Below are 19,303 nucleotides of genomic sequence, written 5' to 3' on the forward strand. Positions count from 1 at the left end.
AGAAAGACCTGATACAAGCCTAACACATTTAAGTATATAAGTATATACGGAGACCACTCATTATATAAAACAAATGTGAATAAAACACAGATTCTGGCTTTTAATTATACCCCTTCCCAAGAAATTACAAATGCTTATAAATGGAAATGGAACTCAGAAAGCATAAAATATCTTGGGGTAACCCTAACAAAACAGATAAGCCATCTTCAGAAGATAATTCCAGCCATGTTTTCATTGTGATCAGATTCATATACAAATTAAGAGGATATTGAGAAATGGTCGACCATATCACTGGAGTTCAGTTCAAAGATTGACATTATTAAAATGAACATTTTCCTGATGCTATTGTATTTCTTCCAATCCCTTACTGTCAAGATACAGTTAGAAAGATTTAAAACCTGGGACAAAATGATATCGAGGTTCATTTGGAGTGGTAAAAAACCAAGAATAAAATATAGCACGCTACAACTGGCTAAGAATCGGGGGGGTATGGCACTCCCAAATTTAAAGGATTATTATGAGGCAGCACAACTTGGTCAAGTGGTGTGACAAGCATTATAACTCCAAATGGAAAGAGATTGAGATGAGGCTGGCTAACAAACCAGTGCAATCCCTTTTGGGCAACATTACATTGATAAAAACTACTAAAAGGTTCAATAGATCCAATAACCTCCCACACACTGACTATTTGGGCTGATTTCAATAAAAGGCATAGATTGGAAAAGAAAGTGAGATTGTTGAGCTGGATTGCATATGATGAAAGATTCAAGCCAAACTTGAGTGACCTGACATACAGGAACTGGGAGAGGAAGGGAATCACTGCCATGTGTACAATACTAAAGAATGGAAACATAATGTCTTTTCAGGACCTTAGAGAAATGTATGGATTAAAAAATTAGGATTTTTTTTAGATAACTACAGCTAAGGGATTATATTATAAGGGAAATAGGGAGCGCAAAAATATTAAACGGAGTGATAGATGTACTAATGCGAGTATATAATGGGTCAAAAATCAAGGTGGTATCTGTATTATATCAAAACCTCAGAGACTGTACGAGTGCTTCAACTGATTACATTAGGGCTAGATGGGAGACGGAGCTGGTCCTGCAGTCAGGCCCCCAGTTCAGCCAGGCAGGGCCTCACAACCAGACACAGGTAAGGTACTAACTATAGGTTAGAGAGCGATTCAGAGGAACTTTATCAATACCTGTATCAAGAAAGATACTTATTAATGGAGGAGGTCGTAATTCATGATTACTCAGAGTAGTGAACCTGACTGAGTATAGAGACTTATTATAATGGCCCAGTAAAGTATATGAGTTGCTTATGGACGAGGCAGTTATGTGATCCTGTAAGATAACTATAGAATAGATTTTTTTATTTGTATCTGAAAGAACATAGTTCCAAAGAAATCAGGTGTAATGATGACAGTGGATGTATATATATATATATATATATATATATATATATAGTATATAGAAGCATAGGAAGTGTCCATATCTCCATTTAGCTCAAAATCACAGTGAAAAAATATCACAACAAAACAGCTTCTAAATAAAAGTATTAGATTCTTGTGTAACCCAGGTTAAAAATCTGTATTAAAAACAATAAATTTGTTGATTGAATGAAGAAAAGTGAAATTCATGGTGGATAAATCAATTCATTAAATACTACGTTTTGGTTAATAATAAAAAACAGATGTTTATCTAAAAGGAGAGATAGAACCATAATAAAATAATTTATAGAGAGTTTTAGTTTGAAGGAGACGGGTTGGAGACGGTCTGTCACCCATCAGAAAAGAAGCCCCGCCCATTGAGCTGATCGGAGCAGGTTCACTTCCTCTGAAGTTGCCGGGAAGAGAGAGAGCAAGGCGCATTAAACAGACACTCACCATAGGAAGATAAAACAAGAAAAGTGGATCAGACTCGGAAAAGCTGCCGAAGAAATCTCCCGGGACGACCAGGACCTGTGTGAGCACCGTCGGAGGAACCTCTCGGGAAGAGAAACGCATCGGTGAGCGGCCGTCTTGATGTGCTAAAGGCTAATAGCTAATGCAACGAGTTAAACCGTTAGCATAGGAGCTAACATTGGAGCACTAGCTCCGGTGCTGATTGGCGCGAGAGAGACACACTACGACACACCACACATTAATGCTGAAGCCCTGATCCGACATTTTAAAGGTGCATTGTGAGACATTTGTTTGCTCCTTTGTTGCACATAGAGCTGTATTATGTGTGTGTTTAGCACCTTATTTGTGCATTCTAAGCTCATCCAGCCATATTTTATTAGCTGTGCACATTACATGTTTTTCTTTCTAGATGATTGATATTGTTTTATGTGCTAATTACGATGTAAAGAGCACAGGATATTTTGATACTGTTGATTTGGAGTGAGGAAGATTATTTCAATAACATAATCTGATATTTTGAGTGTTGCTTATTTTATTACTGAACATTGTGATAGCATGTTGCAACAGTAATTGAGTAAAATTGTTATTCTCTATTAGGCCTAACCCTAACCCACAAAATTGCACTTCAATAAATTCGTTCTGTCTGTCAAACGTTTGCAGCATCTCTCTCAATGCTGGCTTTTCAACTGTACTAAAGGGCAGCATTTCTTTTGCGATGCAGCGAACTACACTTTCTGTGAGCGCACACCATTTTTGCTCCATTTATATTTACTTTGTCATCCAAACGCCTCAGTGAGTGTTGACTGTCGGGACGAAGGCTCTGCATCTCGAGGTGCACTTTTTTTCCCCCAGCTGGGAACACTGGGTCGGGTGGTTGTGCTTTAGGTGGGCATGCAACTTTGTTGTGTTGCCTTTTTTTGTTGCTACCACTTTTGAACTGGCTCGTCCGTGTTGATGGGCTCACCTTGCTCATTCGGTTTGAAGCCGAAATATTCCCACACCGGACTGTGGCATTAGGCTTTGCAATCATCTTTTTTCCTCGCATTGCTCCGCACGACGCTCACTTGCTGCACTCTGTGTGTGGAGCATAGACTGTATATAAAGATGGACGTAGTGTCCGTGACGTCACCCGTTGGTTTCTGAAGAGTGAAAATGAGGCTTGTAGTAGGCGTTTCACCTAAGGAGCTAGGCTAAATGCTACCCGCTACTGCTAACCAGCTATCGCTGCGGTGTTGTTGCTCCGTGATGCTCGCGGTCGTAACAACGAACCGAACCTATTGATTTATTTATTATCATAATCATACCACATATACTTACATGCCTCAAGTGGTTTTTAATGTTATTGTGGTAATTTACCTTTTATTTAACACATATAATGAACAGTTTGAAGCAACTACTTTTAGTAAAGGGTTGTGTTTTGTCATTTGATTGTAATTTTAATAAGTTAATACTAATAAGCTGCATGTTTAAGTTGCATGTGATAGTAACTATGTTTCACAAATGTTCACAACCTCTTTTTTTAGCCTGTTATGGAATTCACAGTGAATTAGACCCAGTGCAGATGTGTAATTATATAACAGTTTAGATGTGATTATAATCTCCACACACCATATTTATTATATATGTATCTGTTTTCACACTGAGAGAATTTGACAGACTTGATGTGGACTGTTATCAACAGCACTGTGAGAGATTATCACCTTGAATATTACAGATGTGGTTTTTAATACATCAGTTTGGCTGAAATCTGCTGTGCTTCCACCTGCTGAACACAGAATAAACTAAACTCAGCAAAAAAAGAAATCGTCCCTTTTTCAGAACAGTGTATTTCAACAATAATGTTGTAAAAACCCAAATAACTTTACAGATCTTCATTGTAAAGGGTTCAAACAATGCTTTCCATGCATGTTCAATTAACCATAATCAATTAATTAACATGCACCTGTGGAATGGTCGTTAAGACCTTAACAGCTTACATAGAGTAGGCATTTAAGGTCACAGTTCTAAAAACGCAGGACACTAAAGAGACTTGTCTACCGACTGTGAAAAACACCCAGAGAAAGATGCCCAGGGTCCCTGCTCATCTGCGTGAACGTGCATTAGGCATTCTGCAGGGAGGCATGAGGACTGCTGATGTGGCCAGGGCAATAAATTGCCATGTCCGCACTGTGAGACGCCTAAGACAGCGCTACAGGGAGACAGGAAGGACAGTTGATCATCCTCGCAATGGAAGACCACGTGTAACAACACCTGCACAGGATCGGTACATCCGAATATCACACCTGCGTGATAGGTACAGGATGGCGATAACAACTGCCCGAGTCACACCAGGAACACACAATCCCTCCATCAGTGCTCAGACTGTTCGCAATAGGCTGAGAGAGGCTGGACTGAGGGCTTGTAGGCCTGTTGTAAGGCATTCCTTACCAGGCATCACCAGCAACAACGCCGCCGTTATGGGCACAAACCCACCTTCGCTGGACCAGACAGGAGTGGCAAAAAGTGCTCTTCACTGATGAGCAAGGTTTGATGACGGATTCTTGTTTATCGTCGAAGGAATGAGCGTTACACCGAGGCCTGTACCCTGGAGCAGGATCGATTTGGAGGTGGGGGGTCCGTCATGGTCTGGGGCGGTATATCACATCACCATCGGACTGAGCTTGTTGTCATTGCAGGCAATCTCAATGCCTTACAGTACAGGGAAGGCATCCTCCTCCCTCATGTGGTACCCTTTATGCATGCTTATCCGGACATGATCCTCCAGCAGGACAATGCCACCAACCATACTGCTCGTTCTGTGCGTGAGTTTCTGCATGACAGCAATTTCAGTGTTCTGCCATGGCCAGCGAAGAGCCCGGATCTCAATCCCATTGAGCACATCTGGGACCTGTTGGATCGCAGGGTGAGGGCTAGGGCCATTCCCCCCAGAAATGTCCAGGAACTTGCAAGTGCCTTGGTGGAAGAGTGGGGTAACATCTCACAGCAAGAACTGACAAATCTGGTCCAGTCCATGAGGAGGAGATGCACTGCAGTACTTCAAGCAGCTGGTGACCACTAGGGATGGGGCCGATCCGATCCAGTATCGGTATCGGGTTCCGATACCAACGTAATTCACAGATCGGAAATTTCCCATCCAAGCTGCGGAAATTTCCGATCCGTGAATTATGTCCGTGCTTTAACGTTGTCTGCTGAAATTACTCCACAAGTGATTCCTGCCGGCTGCTCTAGCTTTCCACCAACCGTTATCGGTGGTGGAAAACGAGGGGTTTCGCAGCCTGATTGAACACTTGCAACCAAGGTATAATTTACTGTCCAGGAGATATTTATCAGAAACTGCGCTACCTGAATTATACAACCGAGTGTCAACCAAGTTAGCTGAGAAGTTAAAAGGAGTTCAAGCCCTGAGCTTTACTACAGATATTTGACATTTGAATGTTTACACTTTTTGCACTTTTCGTTGTGTTGCTGCATAGTAGATGACAGTTATTATTTGTTGTTTTTAATGTACATTTTGGTGTATATTGCACTAGTAGTTAAACCCTGTCTTAGAATATAATAAATACTGACAATTTGAAACCCTAACAGTTGCATATTTGTTTTCAGGATGGAATTTTTCCTGTTTTCTGACCTCATACTTACCTCAAGTTGCCTTTTGGGACATACATGCATACGTACATATACTTGCCTGTAGAGAGGGGTTTATTATAGCCTCATATAGAATCAACAATAATGATAATAATAATAATAATATTAAAGCAAACAGAGCTCTGGAATCGGAATAGTATCGGTATCGGCAGATATCCAAATTCAGGTATCGGGATCGGATCGGAAGTGAAAAAATGTGGATCGGTGCATCCCTAGTGGCCACACCAGATACTGACTGGTACTTTTGATTTTGAGCCTCCCTTCATTCAGGGACACATTATTCTATTTCTGTTAGTCACATGTCTGTGAAACATTTTTAGTTTATGTCTTAAGGTGTTGACTCTTTTAGTGTTCATACAAATATTTACACACATTAAGTTTACTGAAAGTAAAAACAGTTGAAAGTCAGAGGACGTTTCTTTTTTTGCTGAGTATATAAGTATCAGTCTTGGCTGCTTAACACAGCTGATATTACATGTGTAAAAATTATTGTAGGCTATTGTATTGTACAGTATCTGTAAATAATCGTGTTTCTCCTCTGTTCCTTAATATCTACAGATATGACAATGATTTCAGCATAAAATATCCTTTAACGTGACTTTTTTCATTTCATTACATGAAGCACTGCAACACCTGATGTCTTCTGAATCCACTGTGGCAGCAGCAACAAGGTGGAGATCGGCAGCTTCAGGCTGGTCAACATGTTAATAATATTGAGTCAATTTCTATGTCCATTATGGTTGGTAAAATGAACACTGTTATCACAACAATGTTCATCTTTTACTTTCTGATTTGATAAACTTTAGATAAAAAGTTTTTTCGTTTTTGCCATAAGAGACAGAACACGGTCAGCACAGCTGTGTCCCTCAGGTTCGTCCGTCCCTAATAAAATGACAGGAAACATTAAAATAAAAAAAATAAAAAGATTACAATGGTACTTCAAGCTCCTGAAGTTTGTTACATTCTCCTATTTGTTTTAACCTGTAATGGAAATTACATTTAATTGCATGAGCGGACAATGGTTGAGCAAATTGTTAATCTAAAAAGGGTAACCTTAAGGTTTATGATGGTGGCTTAAGAGACACAGAAATTGCCACCACAATATCCAACCAGATGTTTTTTCATTTATCCGACCACCTCTCGTTTATTCGACCGGACGTCGTTGCTCTGGTCAGGTTTCTCATTTATCCAATCACATGTTGTATATCCAACCAGATATTTTGTAATTTATCTGACCACCTCTCGTTTATCCAACCGGACATTGTTGCTCCGACCAGGTTTCTCATTTATCCAATCACATGTTGTATATCCAACCAGATATTTTGTAATTTATCCAACCACCTTTCGTTTAAAAAAATGAGAAACCTTGGTGAGGCAAACAAGGGGTGTTTGGATAAATTTATGAAGTGGGATGATTCAGATCTGTACGGACATTTTAAGGTCCTCATCAGTGCATAAAAGCAGGAGAGATCATTCTGTGCTTGGTTTCTCCTCACAAACAGATCTCTGTCTGCTCGACAAGCTTTAAAATGATGGAGTACATGACAGTGGTTGTCCGATGGTGCCGTGTGCCACAGCCTCACATCAATTAACCCACATCAGCTCTTGGTGGTACATGAGCAGGTGGAACTGTACAGAAAATGAGACCCAGCATTTGAGAGTTATTTGCGCTCACCTATCCAGCACTGGTGTTTGGAGCTATATAGCCAAACTGTTCTCTACAATGAAGAAGCTATGGGCAGACCCGACGTTTAATCTATTGGGCTCTGGAGCTTTTGAGTTATTGTTGACAGATAAACAACCATTGACTGAAATTGTCAACCAATATAGTGTCACATACACTGAGATTCAGCCAGGAGTTAGCTTCTACGAAAATGTCATGAAGACAGTAGCATTGGTGAAAGCGTGCAGTCGGACCCTAAGAAAAGAGCTGACCATTGCAGACCATAGGATGATGTTTAAGCTATCCTGCAGACATGTAAGTACTGAGCACATCCTCTCTTAAACTTTTTTTTTCTCAAAAAAAAAAAGTTTATATACTCCTTTTCCACAAATCGTTTGTTCGTTTCATGTCACCCTGACAGGAACCCCACAGCCTGGTAGTGTTGCCACTTGGGTCTGCCACCAACATGATCACTGAGCCCCAGATGATATATGACCTTATGCTGAAGCATGGCTTACATTGCTCCTGTAATTGAAATGTTTACATTTGTGTATGTTTAATTGCATGATGTATGTATGTGAATGACTGACCAAAGAGTTGACCAAATTGTTAATCTAAAAGGGTTACCTTAAGGTTTATGATGGTGGCTTAAGAGACGAGTTTTATGGCCTCGAGAAACCACAACTTTATGGTATCTCTTGGTATCTCTGATTGGGATCTCACACCTGGGGTTTCACAGGGGGGTCATCCACAGAACATGTAAACAAATGGACAGGATATCTCCTCCACTGAGAGAAACTACAGGAGGGTAATAAATACCTTTGCATGCTTAGTGGGAGGGGGCTGCGAGTTATAGGAACACTGATTCTCCTATGTTCTTTGCTCATTTGTGCATGTCATTCAGGTGATGTGTACTGATGAGTCCATCTGCAGATGCTGAATTAAACTTTCAGAAAGAAGTGTTTGACTTTGTGCTTGTTTCACAGAAATTGCCACCACAATTTTGGTGTTGTCGGCAGGATCACTCGTGTGAGAGGACACTCTGGATCTCAGGGCTGAAAGGTAAAACTGAGCAGGGAGTCTGGGACTCTGACCTCAACCTCCCTGACAAAAGAAGGTAGAGACGTGAGGGCCTGATGCCTGAGAACCAAAGAGTGCTCTCACTGCTGTGATCCAGCGGACCAATTAGCACAAAGACACTGTCTTTCTGGGAAGACAAATTCAGAAGGGAAACGGTTCTCTCACAGGGTGATTGACAGACGTGTCTGCATGGCAAGGTTTGGAACCGATGTAGAATCAAGGAAGCTTCGGGTGATCTTGGAGATCACGGGTGGTCTTGGAGACCACAGAGTTAATATAGAATAAGCCTGTTGGTGATCTTAGAGAAGGTCACATAGTTAATTGGGAACTAATGAGTATGGTATTAGAATAAGCAGGTTGGTGATCTGAGAGGAGGTCACAGAGTTAAGGAGTATTGATATATACAAGATATAATAATAGGAATATACGGAGTGTTTGTTGATTTTAATACACTTGTTATATTGGGTTCTGACGTCAAGTTCATGATTTAACAAACTATGATATAATATAGTAAATAGAGTTTTGCACTGGAGATGTGACTGGGACTGAAGGACTGAGACCTGAGCCAGGATCATCTCGACACTGCGATGAATCTGCTTTAAGAAGAGAGAGAGAAGTTCTCAACCCCCAAAGGTAAGTAAAGGTAAGTACATTTAAGTAAACTTAAGTATATTAGGGGTATAATTGGCTTGAGGTTGAGGTTATTAAGAAAGACTTAAATCCTAAAATTAAAATCCTAACAAGAAATTTTTATCAAAAGTAAATTGAAAAGAACGGATTAAAATAAATTAGGGAATTTCTAAATGTCTTTTCCCATATCAGCATAACTTTGGTCCTCCAAATTATGTATTTTTTTGAACAAATGGGGAGTTTAAATTGATAAATAAGAGTTATGTTAAAACTGCTGAGACAACCTATTAGAGAAATGGTTTTAAACATTGGTAAAGGAAAGAAAGATAAGGATAATGCTAATGCACTTCAACTTTCTTTTCTTAATGTTCAGTATATGTTAATAAGTGATGGTAAGCGTAGAGTTAGAGAGGAAAGAGTTAGAGAGGAACGAATTAGTGAGGACAAATTAGAAGGAAAAAAGAAATGTAGGGATATTTGTACTGGAGCGTGTGAATTTTGGTTAACTGAAGTGAATATCAGGGACAGTTTACAGAAGGTAGGGATTGAACTAATCTCCAAGTCTCAGTGTGTCCGACTAGACCCTGATCTGGACTCAGCTCCACCGAGAGGACAACTACAGCCAGCAGCGGTGCAGTGTGATGACCAGCAGGACACTCAGCTGCTACCGGTGCAGAGGGCGCAGGCGGCAGCTCCAGCTGTCCCTAACCTCCATCCAGACCTCGACCTTGTTTCAGCAGAGGAGTTGGATAGGCCTCCATCATGCACCACTCACATACTCCACGGCGAACCGGGAAGGAGGCAATTTATGATTTGAATGCAACCCTGCAAGCACCGATGGTGGAGGTGGCTGCAGGAGATGGAAACACTCAGCTGATCTCCAGACCATGGACATTCACCAATATGAAAGAACCTACCATTTCATCTCTCCCACAAGTGTTAAGTGGGGGAGCGGTATGCAGTGCAACTGGAACCAGCACTGAACAGCAGAGACTGCTGATGACTGAGATGGTATTCAGTATTCGAAAGTGGCAAGATCCGTCTCTGCACAGGAGCGGTGAATGGTGAATCCAGCATGGGGTCATGCTGATCATGCAGAAAAACTCTTGAACAGCAAGAAAAAGAAAAAGGACAGCTGGCAGTATCAAAACCAAGTCTGCGGGCACAAGAAAGGTCATGGACGGAGAGGAAGGGGACGTGGAAGAACTGACGCTTGTTTCAAATGTGGCAAAATTGGACATAGATCAGGGATTGTCCTGAGAACCAATACACAGTGCGATTGAGTAGCGGTGGAGCTGGGGACAGTGAAGGATTCATCTGGTGCAGACGCGGAGACAGAGAGAAAGTTTCAACCTACTCACCAAATTCGTAAGAGCACTGTAACACGCACACCATATGAATTACTGTTAGAACTGATGCATATATGCAAAAACACACGATCACAGTAAACGGTAAAGACATCACATTTTTGGTAGATTCAGGTGAAACAGAATCAGTCATTTAATGTGAAGAGTTTAATATAACTCCAAAAATGAATGTTAGAGATGTTTTAAAACAATTGAAGCAACAGGTACGACAGTGATAGAGAGATACACTGTACCATTGTTTTGTTAAAATGAGGTTAAGGAAATTTTAAACATACATTTTTGTTGTCACCACGCTGGCTGATAGATTTTATTGGTAGAGATTTGATGTGTTCATTGAGTAATATGCTAATTTTAACATCACAAGGCGTAGATGTAACTAGAGGATTTGATATATGCATATCAATGGAAGTCTTCCCTCACCTCTGTAAGTAACACTTTCTTGTGTGTTCAATCACTGTGTTGTCTCAGTAGCTTAGATTGATTCACTGGAAAGGTATCAAATTCTGATCTCCATGTTCTATTAGGCAAAGGAGAACAAAAACAATTGGTATTGAAAGTTTTGGAACTTTGGACCAAAAGGGGTTATGGGAAGGGAAAAAACATCTGATCCCAATAATAATAATAATTTAATCAGAGCTTTAGAGGTAAATCACAAAAGATTTCTGAAGTGATAAATGCAGTTATCTTAAAACAGTTCTTAAAACAGATCAGATCATTATAGCAGGTGATTTCAATATTCATGTAGATGTTGCCAATGACAGCCTTAGTTCAGCATTTAAATCAATAATAGACTCGATTGGTTTCACTCAACATTTGAATCAACCGATCCACTGCCTGAATCACACTCTTGATCTTGTCCTGACATATGGCATTGACATAGAAAATATAACTATTCCAACAGAACCCTCTTCTGTCTGACCATTTTTTACTTACATTTGAATTCAGAATTGTTAATTACGTCAATTCTGGACGGAAATTCTACTATAGTCAATGTCTATCCGACAAAACTGTTCACAAATTTAAAGAACTGCTCCCCTCTTCCCTTCCCTCTCAGCCATGTGTCAGTACAATACAAGAAGATTATCAAAACCTCCCACACTAGTTGATAACTTTGTAAATAGTATTGCAGCCTCACTAAAAACAGCACTTGAAGCTGTTGCCCCATTAAAAAAGAAGAAAGTAAGTCAGAGGAGATTAGCTCCATGGTATAATTCCCAAACGCACGTTCTAAAACAGACATCGCGGAAGCTAGAAAGGAAGTGGTGTTCCACCAATCGCCAAGACTTCCACCTAGCCTGGAAGAATAGCCTTATAAATTACAAAAAAGCACTTAGAAATGCCCGAACCTCTTATTATTCATTATTAATAGAAGAAAATAGGAACAACCCCAGGTTCCTCTTCAGCACTGTAGCCAGGCTGACAGAAAGTCACACCTCTACTGACCCATCTATTCCTCTAGATCTGAGAAGCAATGACTTCATGAGCTTCCTCACTAATAAAATTACAACCATCAGGGATCAAATCCACCACCTCCTCCCAGTGAATAACACTGATACATTGTCTGGTCCTGAAACCATAGCACCAGATTTATGTCTAAACAAATTTTACTCTATTGATCTTCCTGAACTGACCTCGTTAGTTTCATCATTTAAACCAACTACTTGTCAGCTGGGCTCTGTTCCAACTAGACTTTTTAAAGAAGTCCTCCCCCTAATTGACCGTTCCATTTTATATCAGATTAATATGTCTTTGCTAACCGGCTACGTACCACAGGCTTTTAAGGTAGCCGTTATTAAACCTCTGCTTAAAAAGCCTACGCTTGATCTAGAGGTTTTAGCTAACTATAGACCCATATCCAACCTGCCCTTCATTTCCAAAATCCTAGAAAAAGCCGTTGCTAACCAGCTGTGTGGTTACTTAGATAGTAACGGTTTATTGGAAAAATTTCAGTCAGGATTTAGAACCTATCACAGCACAGAAACAACACTATTGAAAGTCACCAATGACCTTCTTATGGCATCAGATGATGGACTTGTCTCTGTCCTCGTCTTGTTGGACCTTAGTGCAGCCTTCGACACAATAGATCATAAGATTCTGCTACAGAGATTAGAACAACATATAGGAATTAAAGGAACAGCACTGCACTGGTTTAAATCATATTTATCAGATAGATTCCAATTTGTATGTTAACAATGACTCCTCCATGCACATGCAAGTTAATCATGGAGTTCCACAAGGTTCTGTCCTTGGACCAATACTCTTCACCCTATATATGCTCCCCTTAGGCAACATTATCAGACAGCACCACATACAATTCCACTGCTATGCAGACGACACCCAATTGTATATTTCCATGAAGCATGATGAATCTAATCGCCTAGTTCAACTTCAGGAATGTCTTAAAGATATCAAGGCCTGGATGACCCAAAATGTTCTACTTTTAAACTCAGACAAAACTGAGGTTGTTGTAATCGGCCCTAAACATCTCAAAGAAACACTGTCTGACCAGATAGTCACTTTGGATGGTGTCAGTCTGGCTTCCAGCTCCACTGTGAGGAACCTTGGAGTGTTGTTCAACCAAGACATGTCATTTGACCCCCATATTAAACTAGTGTCTAGGACGGCTTTCTTCCATCTGCGCAATATTACCAAAATTAGAAACATCCTGTCTAAGCAGGATGCTGAAAAACTAGTCCAAGCGTTTGTAACCTCTAGATTAGATTACTGCAACTCTCTATTAGCAGGATGCTCCATGAAGACTGTTAAAAGTCTCCAGTTGGTCCAAAATGCTGCAGCACGAGTGCTGACAGGAACTAGAAGGAGAGATCATATCACTCCTGTCTTAGCTTCCTTACATTGGCTCCCGGTAAAATTTAGAATAGAATTCAAGATTCTGCTCCTCACTTTTAAAGCCCTCAACAATCACGCCCCCTCATATATCAAAGAGCTGATAACACCTTATTATCCAAGTAGATCACTTCGTTCCCAAAACACAGGCTCTCTAGTGGTTCCAAGAGTCTGTAAGAGTAGAGCAGGAGGTAGAACATTTAGCTATGAGGCTCCTCTCCTGTGGAACCAGCTCCCACTCTGGGTTCGGGAGGCAGACACTGTCTCAGCATTTAAAGTAAAACTAAAAACCTTCCTCTTTGACAAAGCCTTAATTTCCCTCCGGGGATGAATAAAGTACTCTATCTATCTATCTATAGTTAGGGCTGGATCAGGTGAGTCCTGAACCATCCCTTGGTTGTGCTGCTATAGGTTTAGACTGCTGGGGAAACTCCCATCATGCACTGAGCACTTCTTCACTTCCCTCTGTCTCTCTGCCCCCCCACACCTCTTTATTTATTTATTTATTTATTTATTTATTAGTTTTAACATGTCATCATGTCAAAGTGTCACTTTGTCCTTGTGGGAATACTCGGCCCACTCCGGGGAATGACGGGAGGAGAGAATGGCTGGCGTAAAGTCTTTTATTACGGTTGCCTTCCTTGGCAACCCACACACATACGTATGTTTGTCTCTCGCTCTTTCACTTTGTCTGGGTGGGTCTTCAATCCCGCTCACGCACGCACACGTCCGCCGCTCTCGAGGTCTCGGGACGCCAGCCTACTACAAGAGACAGAACCAGGTTACAAGCATGCTTTTATTGATTGCCCTGATTACCTGATTCTGCCCAGCTGTCGGATCACCAGCTGAGCCACTCCTCCCTGTTGTCCAGCAGTTGGCGCCCTAACCATACCCCACCGCCACATACCCCCACCGCCCGACTCAGGCCGGGATCCCGCCGGCCGCAAACCCACCCCCCCCCTCCGCTGAGCGGGAGAGGAAGTCGGCCACGACCATCCGGGTACCCGGCCTGTGGATCACCTTGAAGTTGAATGGCTGCAAAGCCAGATACCAGCGAGTGATCCGCGCGTTGGCATCCTTCATGCGGTGGAGCCACTGGAGCGGGGCATGGTCCGACCAGAGGGTGAAAGGGCGCCCCAGGAGGTAATAGCGGAGGGCCCCGACCGCCCACCGAATGGCGAGGCACTCCTTTTCCACCGTACTGTAATTTTTCTCCCGCTGGACCAGCTTCCTGCTTATATACAGTACGGGGCGGTCGGTCCCCTCCACCTCCTGGGACAAAACAGCCCCCAGCCCACTGTTCGAGGCGTCCGTCTGCAGGACAAAAGGGAGAGAAAAGTTAGGAGTATACAGCAGTGGCTTACCACAGAGGGCTAGCTTAACCCTCTCAAACGCCAGCTGACACTGCTCCATCCACTGGACCGGATCTGAGGCACCCTTTCGGGTCAGGTCGGTCAGGGGGCTGGTCAGCTCCGAAAAGGCTGGAATAAAGCGCCTGTAGTAACCGGCCAGACCCAAAAACCTCCTGACCTCTTTTTTCGTCTTGGGTGCCGGGCAGGCCGCAACCGCTGCGGTCTTCTCTACCTGCGGCCGCACCTGTCCGCCCCCCAAGTGGTACCCCAGATACCGTACCTCCCTCCGTCCCACCGCACACTTCTTTGGTTTGGCCGTGAGCCCCGCCCGCCTCAGGGACTCGAGCACCGCCCCCACCTGCCACACATGCTGCTCCCACGTCTCACTATAAATGATCACATCATCTAAGTAGGCCGCAGCATATGCGAAGTGCGGCCGCAGAACCCGGTCCATGAGGCGTTGAAATGTTGCTGGGGCCCCGAACAACCCGAACGGAAGTGTGACAAACTGGTACAAACCGTACGGAGTGGAGAAGGCCATTTTTTCCCTGGACTCTGGAGACAAGGGGATCTGCCAGTAGCCCTTGGTCAAATCCAGTGTCGTGAAAAAGCGAGCCGTGCCTAGCCGGTCCAGGAGTTTGTCGACCCGGGGCATTGGATAGGCATCAAATTTGGACACCCTACGATAATCCACACAGAACCGTATTGACCCATCGGTCTTGCGCGCAAGCACCACGGGGCAACACCAGTCACTGTGGGATTCTTCTATTACCCCCATCTCCAGCATGGCCTGAAGCTCCGTCTGCACAATTTTCCGCTTGTGCTCCGGCAAACGATAGGGCCGTGAACGCACCGTCACGCCCGGGGGGGTCTCTATGTGGTGGTGTATGAGCGTAGTGCGTCCGGGCAAGGGGGAGAACACATCGGCAAACCGCCGCTGCACCCTCGCAACCTCTGCTCTCTGGCTTGGCGAGAGATGGTCGTCGTAACAGACCGGGGCAGAATAATCCGGTTTTGATACCTCCGGTCCCAACTCATCTCTCTCGATCACCGTGGTCGCCAGAGAAACAGAGGCCACCTCTCTCCACTTTTTAAGGAGGTTGAGGTGGTAGATCTGTGTTGCCCCACCCCTGTCAGACCGCGCTACCTCATAGTCTACCTCCCCCACTCGTCGTGTGACCACAAAGGGCCCTTGCCACTTGGCGAGTAATTTGGAGCTAGAGGAGGGGAGCAATACAAGGACTTTATCTCCCGGATCAAATGTTCTTAGTTTCGTCCCTCTGTTATACAGGCGCTGCTGACGTTGCTGGGCCTGGAGCAAATTCTCCCGTGATAATACCCCAAGTGAATGGAGTTTTGCTCGCAGGTCCAGCACGTACTGAATCTCGTTTTTAGAAGCGCTCAGACCCGTCTCCCAGTCTTCTTTTACCAGGTCCAAGACGCCCCGAGGTTTCCGGCCAAACAACAGTTCAAATGGGGAAAATCCTGTGGAGGACTGGGGAACCTCCCGCACTGCAAATAACAGAGGGTCTAACCATTTATCCCAATTACGGCTATCCTCGTGCACGAACTTACGAATCATGTTCTTTAGTGTCTTGTTAAACCACTCCACCAGCCCGTCGGTCTGTGGGTGGTAAACACTAGTCCGGATTGAATGGACGCCCAGCAATTCATACAGCTCGCGTAGTGTACATGACATAAAGGAGGTGCCCTGATCCGTCAGGATTTCTTTCGGAATCCCGACACGGGAGATGACATGAAACAGTGCCTGCGCCACGCTCTTCGCGGAGATGGTCCGCAGCGGCACTGCCTCGGGATATCGCATTGCGTAATCCACTAGAACCAACACAAAGCGATGTCCCCGTGCGCTCCGGTCTAATGGCCCGATGAGGTCCATGCCAATTCTCTCGAAAGGTACCTCAATCAATGGAAGAGGGCGCAACGGCGCTTTTGGTGTGGCCGGCGGGTTAACCAGCTGACATTCGCGACAAGACGCGCACCACCGACTCACGTCCGCGCGAATGCCCGGCCAATAAAAGCGGGCCATTATCCGGTTCAGTGACTTCTCATACCCTAGGTGCCCGGACATGGGGTTATAGTGAGCCGCCTGGAAAACCATTTCCCGACGGCTTTTCGGCACCAACAACTGGGTGATCTCTTCTCCTGTCTGTGTGTCACGGCTCACACGATACAACCTGTCCCTAATGACCGAAAAGTGTGGGTGAGTGTGTGCTGCGTTCGGAGAAACAGCGGAGCCGTCAATACTCACCACCCGATCGAAAGCGTGGCGGAGGGTCTCGTCCCGAGACTGTTCGAGTGGAAAATCGTCCATGGGGCTCACCGGTGGGATTAGAGGAGCCTCCCGGCGAGGCTCCGCTACTCCCGCTGCCCCCCCGACAGACTCGGGCTCTGTTTCCCCGGTGAGCACCGCACACAACTCACATTTCCCTACCGCACGTGAACGCACCCCCACCGCCGCTCTCGCCTGTCCCCGGAACCCCGGCCAATCTGTGCCCAAAATCAGGGGGTGCGTGAGACGGGGACTAACCCCTGCCTCGACTCTATGTTTTTTTCCCTTATATGAAATTAGCAGAGTCACCACTGGGTATTCGTGAATATCCCCATGCACACACCTCACCTTCACCCACGATGCCTCCATCAATGCCCCCGTTCGAACCAAGCGCTGGTGGATCATCGTCTGATTACAGCCCGTGTCCAGCAGAGCTTGGTGTGTACCCCCCTGTATACATACCGGTATATGGTACGTCTCTCCCGGGCCGTGGGAAGAGGCTGGCGGCCCGGCCACCCTGACCAGCTGCCCCACCTCCATCAGCGGGCACTCCCGCCTGAAGTGGCCCGACTGGCCGTACCGCCAGCACTCCTGCCCTGGCGTTTGAGGAGCCCCCCATGGTGCCGGTCGACCCGGCGCGTAGGCTGGGCCCCGAGGAGCAGCCTCTGCTCTCGCATTCCCCGGTCCCGCGGGCGGAGCCGTCCCGCCGGGTAGGGGTGGGGGAACTCGTTTCCTTGGGGCCGGTATGGGACGCCCCGCCGGGACGCCCTGCTGCCGGGCTTCCTCTTTCTGACTCCTCCGGGGAAGGGAGAGGTGGTCCTCTGCCAGGATGATGGCCTGTTGCATGTCAGCGGGGCGGTGGCACTGGACCCAGTTGGCCGTGGAGGTGGGCAAGCCGGCGATGAATTGCTCCAGCGCCACCTGCCCCACGACGTCCTCCGCCGAGTTGTGCCCTGGCTGGAGCCATCTCCCCGCCGCATCGAGGAGCTGCTGCGCGTAGGCGAAGGGGCGGCCGGCTTCCCCGAAGGTGAGGTCCCTGAACCGGCGTCGGTGTCCCTCCGGTGTGCAACCCAGCCGGTCCAGGATTGCCTTCCTCAGCCGCTGGTAGTCCTGCCGAGAGGAAGCCGGCAGACTGTGGGCGGCCAGCTGCGCCGCACCGGTGAGCAGCGGCAGCAAACGAACCGCCCTCTCCTCCTCCGGCCACCCGCAGGCCTCCGCCGTGCCCTCAAAGAGGTCCAAATACGCCTCTGTGTCGTCCTCCGGTGTCATCCTCTGGAGGGACACCGCCGGCGGCCGCCGGGAGCTAGTCCCCGGCTCGGGCGGCGGGGTGGCCGGACGCTGGATCCACTCCCGCAGGAGAGCCCGGTCCTCCCGCTGTTCTGCCGCGATGTTTGTGAGTGCCTGGGTCTGCTGCTGCTGCATCGCCAACAGGCACTGTATTGCCTGTTCCCAGCCGCTCTGTCCCTCCATTCTCCTCTCTATGTCCCTGTTCAGGCGCCACTTGTGGGAATACTCGGCCCACTCCGGGGAATGACGGGAGGAGAGAATGGCTGGCGTAAAGTCTTTTATTACGGTTGCCTTCCTTGGCAACCCACACACATACGTATGTTTGTCTCTCGCTCTTTCACTTTGTCTGGGTGGGTCTTCAATCCCGCTCACGCACGCACACGTCCGCCGCTCTCGAGGTCTCGGGATGCCAGCCTACTACAAGAGACAGAACCAGGTTACAAGCATGCTTTTATTGATTGCCCTGATTACCTGATTCTGCCCAGCTGTCGGATCACCAGCTGAGCCACTCCTCCCTGTTGTCCAGCAGTTGGCGCCCTAACCATACCCCACCGCCACAGTCCTCCCATAGTCCCTCTGGCTCTTCTCTCTATCTCGTTTCAGATAACTCCGGCACCGGGACTACAGGACCACAACGACCACCATCACCATTGTCTTCATTTATTACAAGAACTCAGCAATTTATTAATATATCTAGTCATGTTGTAGATCTATACATTGTTATTGTTATGGTTAGCCTTGATTTTGATGGTGCCAAATTGTTACCGGTCTCTCTCTCTCCACCTCATCTCTCTCTTCTCTCCCCCGCTTTCCACCCATCTCTCCTTTCCTCCCCCCTTACTTTTCTTTCCTCAACCCAACCGGTCGAGGCAGATGACCGCCCACATTGAGCCTGGTTCTGCCAGAGGTTTCTCCCTGTTAATGAGGGAGTTTTTCCTCTCCACAGTCGCCTGTGCTTGCTCATTGTGGGAACTGTTGGGTTTCTCTATGTTAATATTGTTTCAAGGTCTTGACCTTTAAATGTAAAGTGCCTTGAGATAATGTAAATTATGAATTGGCGCTATATAAATAAAATTGAATTGAATTAAAGTCCTGGAGAGGTTTCAGGACCTTTTGGACTGCTTCTAGGACCTCTAAGTCCTGCCAGGTAGGGACAAGGTGTCTGGTCTTTATGTCACTAGACAGGACTTTGGCTAGTGCTCCTTCCTGCTCCAGGACTCTCTCTATCATCTG

The 19,303-nt window shown here is 45.5% G+C and overlaps 1 protein-coding gene and 1 pseudogene across 1 annotated transcript; one reads left to right on the forward strand and one right to left on the reverse strand.

The window, feature by feature from the left end:
- Window positions 1–3,234: 3,234 nt before the first annotated feature.
- LOC138407413 (uncharacterized) lies at window positions 3,235–5,978 on the forward strand (annotated as a pseudogene).
- A 7,772-nt stretch (window positions 5,979–13,750) lies between these two features.
- LOC138407363 (zinc finger and SCAN domain-containing protein 32-like) lies at window positions 13,751–19,091 on the reverse strand. The gene is made up of 2 exons (XM_069522862.1): window positions 17,246–19,091; window positions 13,751–13,903 (listed from the first exon to the last, which is right to left on the reverse strand). The coding sequence occupies exons 1-2, from the start codon at window positions 18,251–18,253 to the stop codon at window positions 13,901–13,903; spliced, it is 1,011 nt and encodes a 336-aa protein (XP_069378963.1). The 5' UTR covers window positions 18,254–19,091; the 3' UTR covers window positions 13,751–13,900.
- Between the last annotated feature and the right edge of the window lie 212 nt (window positions 19,092–19,303).

The sequence above is a fragment of the Paralichthys olivaceus genome, chromosome 4 (assembly GCF_024713975.1).
Source record: "Paralichthys olivaceus isolate ysfri-2021 chromosome 4, ASM2471397v2, whole genome shotgun sequence".
In the NCBI taxonomy this organism is placed as follows: domain Eukaryota; kingdom Metazoa; phylum Chordata; class Actinopteri; order Pleuronectiformes; family Paralichthyidae; genus Paralichthys; species Paralichthys olivaceus.